General features: G+C 47.7%; 1 protein-coding gene across 3 annotated transcripts in view; it reads left to right on the top strand.

Annotated features, from left to right (window-relative positions):
- The window catches only part of B3GAT3 (beta-1,3-glucuronyltransferase 3), a 37054-nt gene that overhangs the window by 995 nt on the left and 23830 nt on the right, over window positions 1–12229 (top strand). For 2 of the 3 annotated variants that reach the window (XM_060689530.2, XM_060689531.2), the window contains exons 2-6: window positions 573–662; window positions 1793–1967; window positions 4260–4590; window positions 7856–8146; window positions 9877–10115. In XM_060689530.2, coding sequence (XP_060545513.2) covers window positions 581–662; window positions 1793–1967; window positions 4260–4590; window positions 7856–8146; window positions 9877–9975 — 978 coding nt within the window. In that variant the 5' untranslated portion in view covers window positions 573–580 and the 3' untranslated portion in view covers window positions 9976–10115. Of the gene's footprint in view, window positions 1–572; window positions 663–1792; window positions 1968–4259; window positions 4591–7855; window positions 8147–9876; window positions 10116–12229 lie in introns of those variants that run through there. The other variant, XM_060689532.2, reaches the window with a different exon arrangement.

The following is a 12229-nucleotide window of genomic DNA, read 5'->3' as shown; positions in this document are numbered from 1 at the left end:
CAATTGAATAAATGAAAAATAAAAATAAATAAACATCCAAAGGGAGAGGAAAAAAATGTTTATGGCCATTTAACTTTTTTTTTTTTTTTTTTTTGCCATTTTAAATGGCTAAAAAAAAATCGGTATTATAGGAAACCATCCTAAGAGACCTAATAACTGCCAACTTCTGTCGCTGGGGTGGGGGGTGATTTTATTACATTATTTGATTTTTTATTAGTTTTTACTGGTTTTACTGGTTTTAAATGTAGTTTTTATATTCTGTAAGCCGCCATGAGTTGCTTCTTATTGCTCCAGAAATCATCCTGTTTATTAATATTTCTCAACATTACAATCCATTCGGTTTCTGGACCCCTTCGTCTCTTGACTTTTCTTCTCTTAATTCGTTTCTGGAGAAGTCAAAAAAAAAAAATCTGCTTTTGGGTTTAGGATTTGGAGGCTGGTGCAACAAAGATACGGCATTAAATCCTCCTCACGTTGTTGTTGACACAAAACCACATTTATCTGAAATGCACCGTCCTTCTTGTCTGTGTCCAGACCTGGTTTTAACATTTTGCCTCTCTTTCTCTCCTTAGGTTGTGCCATGAAGGTGAAACTCAAAAATGTTTTTGTTATCTACTTCCTCGTGTCCGTGATTGGCCTTATGTATGCATTGATGCAATTGGGTGAGTATCACAATTGGTGTCAAGATTGTGTCTTTCCGTGCCAAGAGAATAGAAAAAAGTCTGGGTTTGCACAGGTAGTCCTTGACTTATGACCACAAGTTAGTAACACAGTTGTTAAGTGAATCGGGCTTTGACTTTGTTGGAAGCTGGGTGGGAAGTACGCAAATAATGATCAGATAACCCTAGAAGGCTGCAACTCTCATAAGGTTGTTTCCAGCCTCTTAATGGCCTCTGGGGCGGTGGGGAAGGCCTGTTTTTCTCGCTCCCCAGGCTCCAGAGCCTTTCTAGGAGCCTGGGGAGGGTGAAAATGGCCTTCCCCACCCCCCTGGAGGCCCTCCGGAGGCCAGAAACGGCCTGTTTGCCAACTTCCAGTGGGACCAGGGGAGGGGGGGGTAGGGAAGGCTGTTTTTGCCCTCCCCAGGCTCCTAGAAAGGCTCTGGAGCCTGGGGAAAGAGAAAAACGGGCCTGCCAGGCCCACCGTGTGCCAAAATTGGGGAGAGCGTGGGGGTCGCACACGCACGCACGGGGAGGCGGGGCGCATAGAATTATGAGGGTGGGCACATGGGCGCACAACCTCCCCGCTTTTGGCACACGGTTGCAAAAAGCCATCACTGCCCTATACCATTTCAGATAGGTGCTGTCCAGTCATTTCTTAAAAGCCCCCCCCCCCCCCGGTTATAAAGCACCCACAATTTCTGAAAGCAAATCGTTCCACTGGTTAATTGTCCTCACTGTTAGGAAGTTTCTCCTTAATTCCAGGTTGCTTCTCTCCTTGATTAGTTTCCATCCATTGTTTCTTAACTTGCCATTTGTTGGTTTGGAAAATAACTTGACCTCCCCCCCTCCCCTCCTCTTTATGGCAGCCCCTCAAATACTGGAAGACTGCTATCCTGTCACCCTTAATTCTTCTTTTCTCCAGACCGGCCATTCCCAATTCCTGCAACCGGTTCTTCCTATATTTTGTCTCCACGCCCTTAATCAACTTAATTGCTGTCATAAAGCTTAGTTTAGCTTCAGTTGCTATAATAAAGAATAAAAGAAAGGATTACCTGTGTAGACTTGGAAAATGCACTTTCATCTAAGATGAAGGAACAGCTTTCACAGCACAGGATTCCTTTGTCCGTCTGCAGGGCAGCCCTGTGATTGCAGCCAACACCTGAAGGCCGCTAGTGACCTCGTCCATGCCAAGGAGAAGCGACTGTCTCAGTTGCAAAGAGAAGTGAAGCGGCTGCAGGGCCTGGAAAAAGTGCCGGAGCCGGCAGAAGAAACACCGATCATCTATGTGGTCACGCCCACCTATGCCAGGTAGGTGACCGAAAATCCGAGAGGATGATGCTGAATCTTATTTGAGAAATCAGCCCCCTCTGTCTCCTTTTTCTGGTCTCAAGTGATATTATTTCTGCCCGTATTGTGGAATCTTCTCCCTCCAGAGGTAAGGTTGGCCTCGTTCCTCCTGAGTTTCCGAAGCTCCCTCAGGCCTTGGTTATGCCAGCCGACCAGCCAGGGGACTCCAGGGGACGGGTGAGCTCATGCGATGGCTGCCTTACTATCAACGTCCCTCCATCTCTTATTCTCTTTTCCTGGCTTGGCTTCTCTTTTAAGTCTTTTTAAATAATTATTATGTAATGGCTTTAAGTGAGGATTGTCTTATTCATTTACTGTTTTAATGGGAGCTAGATAGAAAGATAGATATAGATAGATAGATAGATAGATAGATAGATAGATAGATAGATAGATAGATATAGATAGATGATTGATAGATAGATAGATAGATGATTGATAAATAGATGATTGATAGATAGACAGACATGATAGGCGGATAGATGATGGACAGATAGATGATGGACAGATAAATGATAGAAAGGGAGATAGGGATAGATGATAGGTAGATAGATAGATAGATAGATAGATAGATAGATAGATAGATAGATAGATATAGATTGATAGATGATAGATAGATGATGGATAGGTAGGTAGGTAGGTAGGTAGGTAGGTAGATAGATAAATAGATAGATAGATAGATGCAAGGGAGGAAGGAAGGAGGAAGGAAGGAAGGAAACGAGATAGATAGATAGATAGATAGACAGACAGACAGACAGACAGACAGACAGACAGACAGACAGATGATAGATGACGGACAGTTAGAGATAAATGATAGACTGGTAGGTAGGTTGATAGATAGGTGGGTAGATAGATAGATGATAGTTGATTGATAGATAGATGATAGACAGACAGACAGAGGAAGGAAGGAAGGAAGACAGAGAGGGAAGCAAGGAAGAAAAACGGGAAGGAGGAAGGAAAAAAGGTTTCTAATTTAATTAATTCAATTTTAATTAATTCCATTTATATGCCGCCCCTCTCCGAAGATTCAGGGCAGCTCACAATACATTTAAAAAATCATTATAAAAAGACATTGAAAAATTAAAAACATTAAAAACTCATTCACGCCATTCATGGCCGGATCTCGCCAGATCGCAAGAGCGAGATCAACGGCCCCAGGCCTGCCGGAAAAGCCAGGTCTTCACCACTTTCCGGAAGGCCAATAGGGTGGGGATGGTCCAGACCTCAGGAGGTAACTGGTTCCAGAGAGTTGGGGCAGCCACAGAGAAGGCCCTCCCCTGCGGGCCCGCCAGCCGGCATTGTTTAGCTGACGGAACCCCGGAGGAGACCAACTCTGTGGGATCTTACCGGTCGCTGGGAGCTATGCGGCAGAAGGCGGTCTCGAAGATAACCTGGCCTCATTCTAAGCAAAAGACCAGTACTGTAAAAGACTACTGTAATGCTCTCTACATGGGGCTCCCCTTGAAAAGCACCCGGAGGCTCCAACTGGTCCAGAATGTAGCCGCGCGGGTGATTATGGGTGCAGCTCGTTACGCCCATGTAACACCTCTCCTACGCGAGCTGCACTGGCTCCCGGTGGTCACTGGCGGTCTTCCGGGTGCGATTCAAGGTGTTAGTTATCACCTTTAAAGCGCTCCATGGCTTAGGACCTGGGTACCTACGAGACCGTCTTTTGCCACCAATAGCCTCCCACCGACCAGTTCGTTCTCACAGGGAGGGACTACTCAGGGTACCGTCAGTCAAATTATGCCGACTGGCGACTCCCAGGGGGAGGGCCTTCTCTGTGGGGGCTCCAACCCTTTGGAATGAACTGCCCCCGGAGATACGGAATATCCCTGATCTCCGTGCTTTCCGCCGTGCCCTCAAGACCCTGATGTTCCAACAGGCAGGGCTAAACATACAAACATTCAAATGATTTTTTTAAATGTGATCTAATTCTGGGTTTTATTTAATTGGGCCAAACTAAGTAATAATTTTAATTAGCAATTTCATGATGTTTGTGTGTCTATATTTTTTCTTGACCGTACACCGCCTTGAGTCCTACGGGAGAAAGGCGGTATAGAAATATAATAAATAAATAAATAAATAAATAAAATAAGTACTGGAGGGAGGGAGGGAGGAAAGAAGGAGGGATTGAGGGAGGAGAGAAACCGAGAGAAAGAAAAAGAAAAAAAGAAAAAAAAACCAGTCTCTGTTCTTTGACGCAACCATCTCTTAACCCAACCGCTCGATCCTTCTTCCTTCCCAATTTGGCAGGCTGGTTCAGAAAGCAGAGCTGGTCCGTCTCTCCCAGACGCTGACGCATGTCAGAAACCTGCACTGGATCGTGGTCGAGGACTCGCCGAGCAAGACCCAGCTGGTGTCCGACCTGCTGGTCCAGAGCAAACTGCCTTTTACCCACCTCCACACCGAGACCCCCAAGGAGCACAAACGGAAGGAGACGGATCCCAACTGGCTGAAGCCGCGCGGGGTGGAGCAGCGGAATCTAGCTCTGCAGTGGTTGCGCGAGCACCGCCAGCTCCCCGACGCGGGCGTGGTGTATTTTGCGGATGACGACAACACTTACAGCCTTCGCCTCTTCGACGAGGTCCGTGGTGATCAGGCAGGAGAAACCAACCCTGTAACTGCTCTGAAAACGAATCATTGGTCTTCTTTTTTTATAGTCGTATCAGTATTTGTATTTCTTCAAACGATATGCCGCCCATCTCGCTAACAAGACGGGGGTCTTACAGGAGATCCATACAGGCAGTCCTTGAGTTACGGCCACAGTTGAGTTGCTAAGCGAGTCAGTTATTCACTGAATTTCGCCCAATTTTGCAACTGTTATAGTTCTTACGGGAATCCCCACAATTAGTTGTTAAGCAAATTTATTTATTTATTTATTTATTTTATTGAATTTCTATACCGCCCTACTCCCGAAGGACTCAGGGCGGTGCACAGCCATGAGATAAAACACATAAATATACAAAATTTAAGATCAAATAAAATGAATTAAATAAATTTGGCTGAATTAATACTAATTAAAAACCCATAATTTTAAAATACATTTAAAAATTTTAAAATTTACAGTTTAAAGGGAGAAGAATTAGGCGAGGCCGGCTTGATAAAATAAAAGCGTCTTCAACTCGCGGCGGAAGGTGCGCAGATCCGGAATCCTCCGTATCTCTGGGGGGAGCTCATTCCAGATCGTCGGGGCCCCCACAGAGAAGGCTCTCCCCCTAGGGGCCGACAGCCGACATTGTTTGGCCGACGGCACCTGGAGGAGCCCCTCTCTGTGGGAGCGTACTGGTCGGTGGGAGGCTGTTGATGGTAGTAGGCGGTCCCGTAAGTAACCAGGTCCTAAGCCATGGAGCGCTTTAAAGGTGGTAACCAGCACCTTGAAGCGCACCCGGAAGACCACCGGGAGCCAGTGCAGCTCGCGCAGGAGAGGTGTTACATGGGAGCTCCATGTTGCTCCCATAACCACCCGCGCGGCCGCACTCTGCGCCAGTTGGAGCCTCCGGGTGCACCTCAAGGGGAGCCCCATGTAGAGAGCGTTACAATAGTCCAGACGAGAGGTGACGAGGGCATGAGTGACTGTGCGTAACGAGTCCCGATCTAGAAAGGGACGCAACTGGCGAATCAGGCGAACCTGATGAAAAATCCTCCCGGTCACGGCCGTCAGGTGTTCTTCTAAAGACAGCCGTGAATCCAGGAGGACGCCCAAGTTGCGAGCCCTTTCCGTGGGGGCCAGTGATTCGCCCCCAATAGCCAGCGATGGCGTCAGCTGACTATATCGGGACGTCGGAAACCACAGCCACTCGGTCTTGGATGGGTTGAGTCTGAGCCCGTTTCTCCCCATCCAGATCCGTACGGCCTCCAGGCACTGGGACATCACTTCAAGGGCATCGTTGGGGTGGTTCGGGGTGGAGATGTACAGCTGGGTGTCGTCAGCGTACAGATGGTACTTCACCCCGAAACCACGGATGATCTCGCCCAGCGGCTTTACATAAATGTTGAACAGAAGGGGCGAGAGAACCGATCCCTGCGGCACCCCGCATATAAGGGGCCTCGGGGTCGATCTCTGCCCCCCTGTCAACACAGACTGCGACCGGTCAGAGAGAAAGGAGGAGAACCACCGTAAAACGGTGCCTCCCACCCCCAACCCCTCCAACCGGTGCAGCATGATACCATGGTCGATGGTATCAAAAGCCGCTGAGAGGTCTAACAGGACCAGGACAGAGGTACAACCCCTGTCCCGAGCCCTCCAGAGATCATCAACCAACGCGACCAATGCCGTTTCCGTGCTGTACCCAGGTCTGAAACCCGACTGGAACGGATCTAGATACGCCGCTTCATCCAGGTACTGGGGTAGCTGTCGCGCAACCACACTCTCAACAACCTTCGCAACAAAGCAAAGGTTGGAGACTGGACGATAATTAGCCAATATTGCCGGGTCCAGGGATGGCTTCTTGAGGAGGGGCCTTACCACCGCCTCTTTCAGGGCGGCGGGGAAGACACCCTCACCCAACGAAGCATTTATAATCCCCTGGAGCCAGCCTCGCGTCACCTCCCGGGAAGCCAGCACTAACCAGGAGGGACACGGGTCCAACAAACATGTGGTCGCGTTCAATCTACCCAGAATCCTGTCCACGTCATCTGGGGTCACAGGATCAAACTCATCCCAGATAACAGTCTCAAGACCTGTCTCCGTCACCCTCGCTGGATCTATCCCGTCAGAGTCCAGACTTACCCGAATCTGAGTGATTTTGTCATACAGATACTGAACAAAATCCTCGGCTCTTCCCTCCAAGGGGTCCTCCCGCGCTTCCTGATGGAGCAGGGAGCGGGTCACCCTAAACACCCTAAATTTAATTTTCCACACTGATTTAGCTGAATCTATCTATCTTCTATCTATCTATCTATCTATCTATCCTTCTCATCTCTGTCTGTCTAGCTATATCTATCTTCTCTATCCTTTTCATCTATCTCTCTGTCTGTCTAGCTATCTGTCTATCTTCTCTATCTTCTCATCTATATCTATCATATAGATGAGAATGATAGATAATGATCTATCTATCTATCTTCTCTATCCTTCTCATCTATCTCTGTCTAGCTATCTGTCTATCTAGCTATGTCTGTCTAGCTATCTGTCTGTCTAGCTATCTGTCTGTCTAGCTATATCTATCTTCTCTATCATTTTCATCTATCTCTCTGTCTGTCTAGCTATCTGTCTATCTTCTCTATCTTCTCATCTATATCATATAGATGAGAATGATAGATAATGATCTCTATCTATCTATCATCTATCTATATCTATCTTCTCTACCCTTCTCATCTATCTCTGTCTAGCTATCTGTCTATCTAGCTATCTGTCTGTCTAGCTATATCAGAGAGATCATTTTCATCTATCTCTCTGTCTACCTTCTCTATCATCTTTCTCTCCTATCTATCTATCTATCTATCTATCTATCTATCTATCTATCTATCTATCTATCTATCATTCTCATCTATCTCTGGTATTCTCTATCTACTCTATCATCTACCAGTATCTCTTCTTTCTATCTCTTTATCTCTCTATCTCTCTATCTTCTATTAAAACAGTAAATGAATAAGGCAATCCTTACTTAAAACATTATATAATAATTATTTTTTAAAAAAAGACTTAAAAGCAAAGCTAAACCAGGAAAAGAGAATAAGAGATGCAGGGAAACTATGGTTAAACAAAGGAAGGAAAGGAAAGGAAAGGAAAGGAAAGGAAAGGAAAGGAAAGGAAAGGAAGGAAGGAAGGAAGGAAGGAAGGAAGGAAGGAAGCGGAGGTCACCGGGCGGAGGTTCTTCTGTTGATCGTCTCCTCTTTCTCTCCCCAAACAGATCCGTTCCACTCAGCGTGTCTCGGTCTGGCCCGTAGGCCTGGTGGGAGGCCTCCGTTTCGAGCGGCCCCTGGTGGAAAACGGCAGAGTGGTGGGTTTCTACACGGCTTGGAAGCCCAACCGGCCTTTCCCCATCGACATGGCGGGCTTCGCCGTGGCCCTGTCGCTGCTGCTGGCCAACCCCGAGGCTCGCTTCGACTTGCTGGCCGAGCGCGGTTACTTGGAGAGCAGCCTCTTGCAGTCGCTGGTCTCGATGGAAGAGCTGGAGCCGAAGGCAGACAACTGCACCAAGGTTAGAAGGGGAGGACGGCCTTCTCCCCCGGCCCTCTGTCGAGCAGAGTCCGTGGGGGAAGCCCCGATTCGCTAAACGACAGTGAGATTGTCCGGACAGCGGCAGGGACTCGCTGTACAGCCGTGGCCAGAAAGGTCGTAAAATCAGACGTGACTCACTGAATGGCCTGCGGGAGGAGAAGATTTGTAGCTCAGGGTTGTAGCTCTCAGAGCTGGGTGGGTGACTGGCTTACAGACGTTTCGCGACCTAGCTAAGCTACCTTATCAGGGCTAGGAAGGAGTGCAGTTTATGGAGTGGAGGAGAAGGAGAATAGGAGGGGAGGAGAGGGAGGAGGAGAGGCAGGGGGAAGGGAAAGGGGAGGGGGAGGACAACTGTGGAGTCCTTGATGCTCCCTGAGCCTTTGTTACAGACATTTCACCACCCAACTAGGTAATTGCATCAGTGTTAGGAGAGAGAGAGAGAGAGAGAGAGAGGGATTTGCTCAATGTTTATATTCAAGAAGCTCGCTTGCTACTTGAGAGAGAGCAAATCCCTCTCTCTCTCTCCCTCTGATGAGGTTACCTAGTTGGGTCATGAGATTCCTGCAAAGCAAAAGAGCACCAAGGACTCCTCATCCTCCTCCCCCTCCTCCCCCGCCTTCTTCGCCATGCCACAGTCCTCCCTCCCTTCTAACACTGATGATGTTCCCTAGTTTGGTAATGAAACGTCTGGAAGTAAACAACCAAGCTCAGAGAGCATCAAGGACCCCATAGTGCTCTTCCTCCTTTTCCTCCCCCTCTTCTCCTCCTCCTCACTCCATAATCCCCACTCCCTTCTAGCACTGATGAGGTTCCCTAGTTGGGTAATGAAACGTCTGCAAGAAAAAAAGCAACCTCAGAGAGTACCAAGGACCGCACAGTCCTCTTCCTCCTTCTCCTCCTCCTCTTCCTCCCCCTCTCCTTCCTCCCCCCTCCTCCTCTTCCTCACTCCATAATGCCCACTCCCTTCTAGCACTGATGAGGTTCCCTAGTTGGGTAATGAAACGTCTGCAAGAAAAAAAGCAACCTCAGAGAGTATCAAGGACTCTTCCTCTTCCTCCTTCTCCTCCTCCTCCTCTTCCTGTCCCTCTTCTTCCTCCCCCTCTTCTTCCTCCCCCCTTCTCCTCTTCCTCACTCCATAATCCCCACTCCCTTCTAGCACTGATGAGGTTCCCTAGTTGAGTAATGAAACTTCTGCAAGAAAACGAGCAACCTCAGAGAGTATCAAGGACTCTTCCTCTTCCTCCTTCTCCTCCTCCTCCTCTTCCTGTCCCTCTTCTTCCTCCCCCTCTTCTTCCTCCCCACTCCTCCTCTTCCTCACTCCATAATCCCCACTCCCTTCTAACACTGATGAGGTTCCCTAGTTGAGTAATGAAACTTCTGCAAGAAAACGAGCAACCTCAGAGAGTATCAAGGACTCTTCCTCTTCCTCCTCCTCCTCCTCTTCCTGTCCCTCTTCTTCCTCCCCCTCTTCTTCCTCCCCCCTCCTCCTCTTCCTCACTCCATAATCCCCACTCCCTTCTAACACTGATGAGGTTCCCTAGTTGGGTAATGAATGAAACTTCTGCAGGAAAATCACCAAGCTCGAGAGAGCACCAAGCGCTGCCTTGCTTATCAACGGACGTTCTGCCCTCCCACCGTAGTGGTTACAAGTTGAGGACTTATCTATATAGATGGATCATCAGGAAGCCCAAACCCCTGTCTGCGTTTCAGGTCCTCGTTTGGCACACCCGGACCGAGAAGCCGAAGATGAAACAGGAAGAGCTTTTGCAGAAGCAGGGCTTGGGTTCCGATCTCAGCATCGAGGTGTGAGAGACCAGCCTCCCGTCCAGGTATCACAAGGGTGGGGCAGGGGCATCTCTGCTGGGCCAGAGAGCCCACCCCAGCCGGAATGTATAGAGAGAACACATTATTTTAATTTATGAAGGCTGAATCCTGTCCTCCCACCCCTCCACAAGCTCTCTCGGTGTGCTGGGGCCGGTGGTCAGGATGTTGACTTACAGGAAGAAATCTCTATGATCCCATATTTAAATTATATATGGACTGTGGGGAAATGGAAGCCCCGTTCATGGGGAGGGGCTGGTTCCTGTCCTACTTGCTCTCTGTGTGTGTCTGTGTGTCTTAGTGTTGTATTTAAGGCTGCGCTGATAATATGCATGGGAATCTTTCAACAACACCCCCGCTTCTCGAGTTTCATGTATCCCCCCCCCCCCAAAGACTCTCGCAACAAATCTCTAACAAATCAAGATCGGCTTCCATTGACTTCTTCTTGGGTCTCTACTATCGGCGGCGGGAAAAGGCAATTTTTATCCATTTCAAAGTCTAGCCGAGCTTTCTTTCAAGCCGGAGTCGTGGCAAATTTGAGACTTCTGGACTACATCTCCCAGAATTCCCCAGCCAGCATGGCCGACAAAGTAATTCTGAGAATTGAAGTCCCCAAATCTTAAAAGTTACCGGATTTGGAGATCCTTGCTTTAAAGCTGTGTTTCTCTCAACTTTGGCAGTGTGAAAATGTCTTGACTATAACTCCCAGAATTCCCCATCCAACATGCTTTGAGATGACGGGACTACAACTCCCAGAATTCCCCATCCAACATGCTTTGAGATGCCTGGACTATAACTCCCAGAATTTTCCAGCCAACATGCTTTGAGATGATTGGACTACAATTCCAAGAATTCCCCATCCAACATACTTTGAGATGATGGGACTAGAACTCCCAGAATTCCCCATCCAACATGCTTTGAGATGATGGGACTATAACTCCTAGAATTCCCCATCCAACATGCTTTGAGATGATGGGACTAGAACTCCCAGAATTCCCCATCCAACATGCTTTGAGATGATGGGACTATAACTCCTAGAATTCCCCATCCAACATGCTTTGAGATGATGGGACTAGAACTCCCAGAATTCCCCATCCAACATGCTTTGAGATGATGGGACTAGAACTCCCAGAGTTCCCCATCCAACATGCTTTGAGATGATGGGACTAGAACTCCCAGAATTCCCCATCCAACATGCTTTGAGATGACGGGACTAGAACTCCCAGAATTCCCCATCCAACATGCTTTGAGATGATGGGACTAGAACTCCCAGAATTCCCCATCCAACATGCTTTGAGATGACGGGACTAGAACTCCCAGAATTCCCCATCCAACATGCTTTGAGATGATGGGACTAGAACTCCCAGAGTTCCCCATCCAACATGCTTTGAGATGATGGGACTATAACTCCCAGAATTCCCCATCCAACATGCTTTGAGATGACGGGACTAGAACTCCCAGAATTCCCCATCCAACATGCTTTGAGATGCCTGGACTATAACTCCCAGAATTTTCCAGCTAACATGCTTTGAGATGATTGGACTACAATTCCAAGAATTCCCCATCCAACATACTTTGAGATGATGGGACTATAACTCCCAGAATTCCCCATCCAACTGCTTTGAGATGCCTGGACCATAACTCCCAGAATTCCCCATCCAACATGCTTTGAGATGCCTGGACTATAACTCCCAGAATTTTCCAGCCAATGTGATCTGGATTTCAATTTCCATTTAACTTTATTAAATAATCATTATTTTTTTTAAATGCCTGGGAAATTCTGGGACTTGAAGTTCACACAACTTAAACCATGCTGGCTGGAGAATTCTGGGAGTTGTAGTCAAGACGTCCGCCCAGTGTCATATTGCCAAAGTTGAAAAATAACTGCTTTAAAGCATATTCTGTAATGGTTTAATTTCAGATATGGGGATGGCTGAATTTTTAACCTAAACAAACCGGGGTTTAATCCTGATATGTAAAAAAACCTTACCAAATTTGGCGCCTCCTGTATTTTTCACCTGCATTTTGGGGACGTGATGCTGCTTTCCACATCTTGCCATATTTTACTTCTGTCGTGCTTGCTTTGGGGCGGGGTGAGCAAGTAGATTACCGAAGATCTTCGCACAATGGCCAATCCGGTTTGCCTCAAATCTTCCCGGCGTCCGAACTCGGGATTTTATTTCTCGGGCGCGCTTGGAATTACCGAGCGACTTGTGAGGTCTTAACCCGCTTGGAAAACGAA

The sequence above is a fragment of the Pantherophis guttatus genome, chromosome 18, assembly GCF_059756535.1.
Source record: "Pantherophis guttatus breed Tessera chromosome 18, ASM5975653v1, whole genome shotgun sequence".
Taxonomy (NCBI): Eukaryota; Metazoa; Chordata; class Lepidosauria; order Squamata; family Colubridae; genus Pantherophis; species Pantherophis guttatus.
This window is presented reverse-complemented; position numbering and strand designations above follow the sequence as displayed.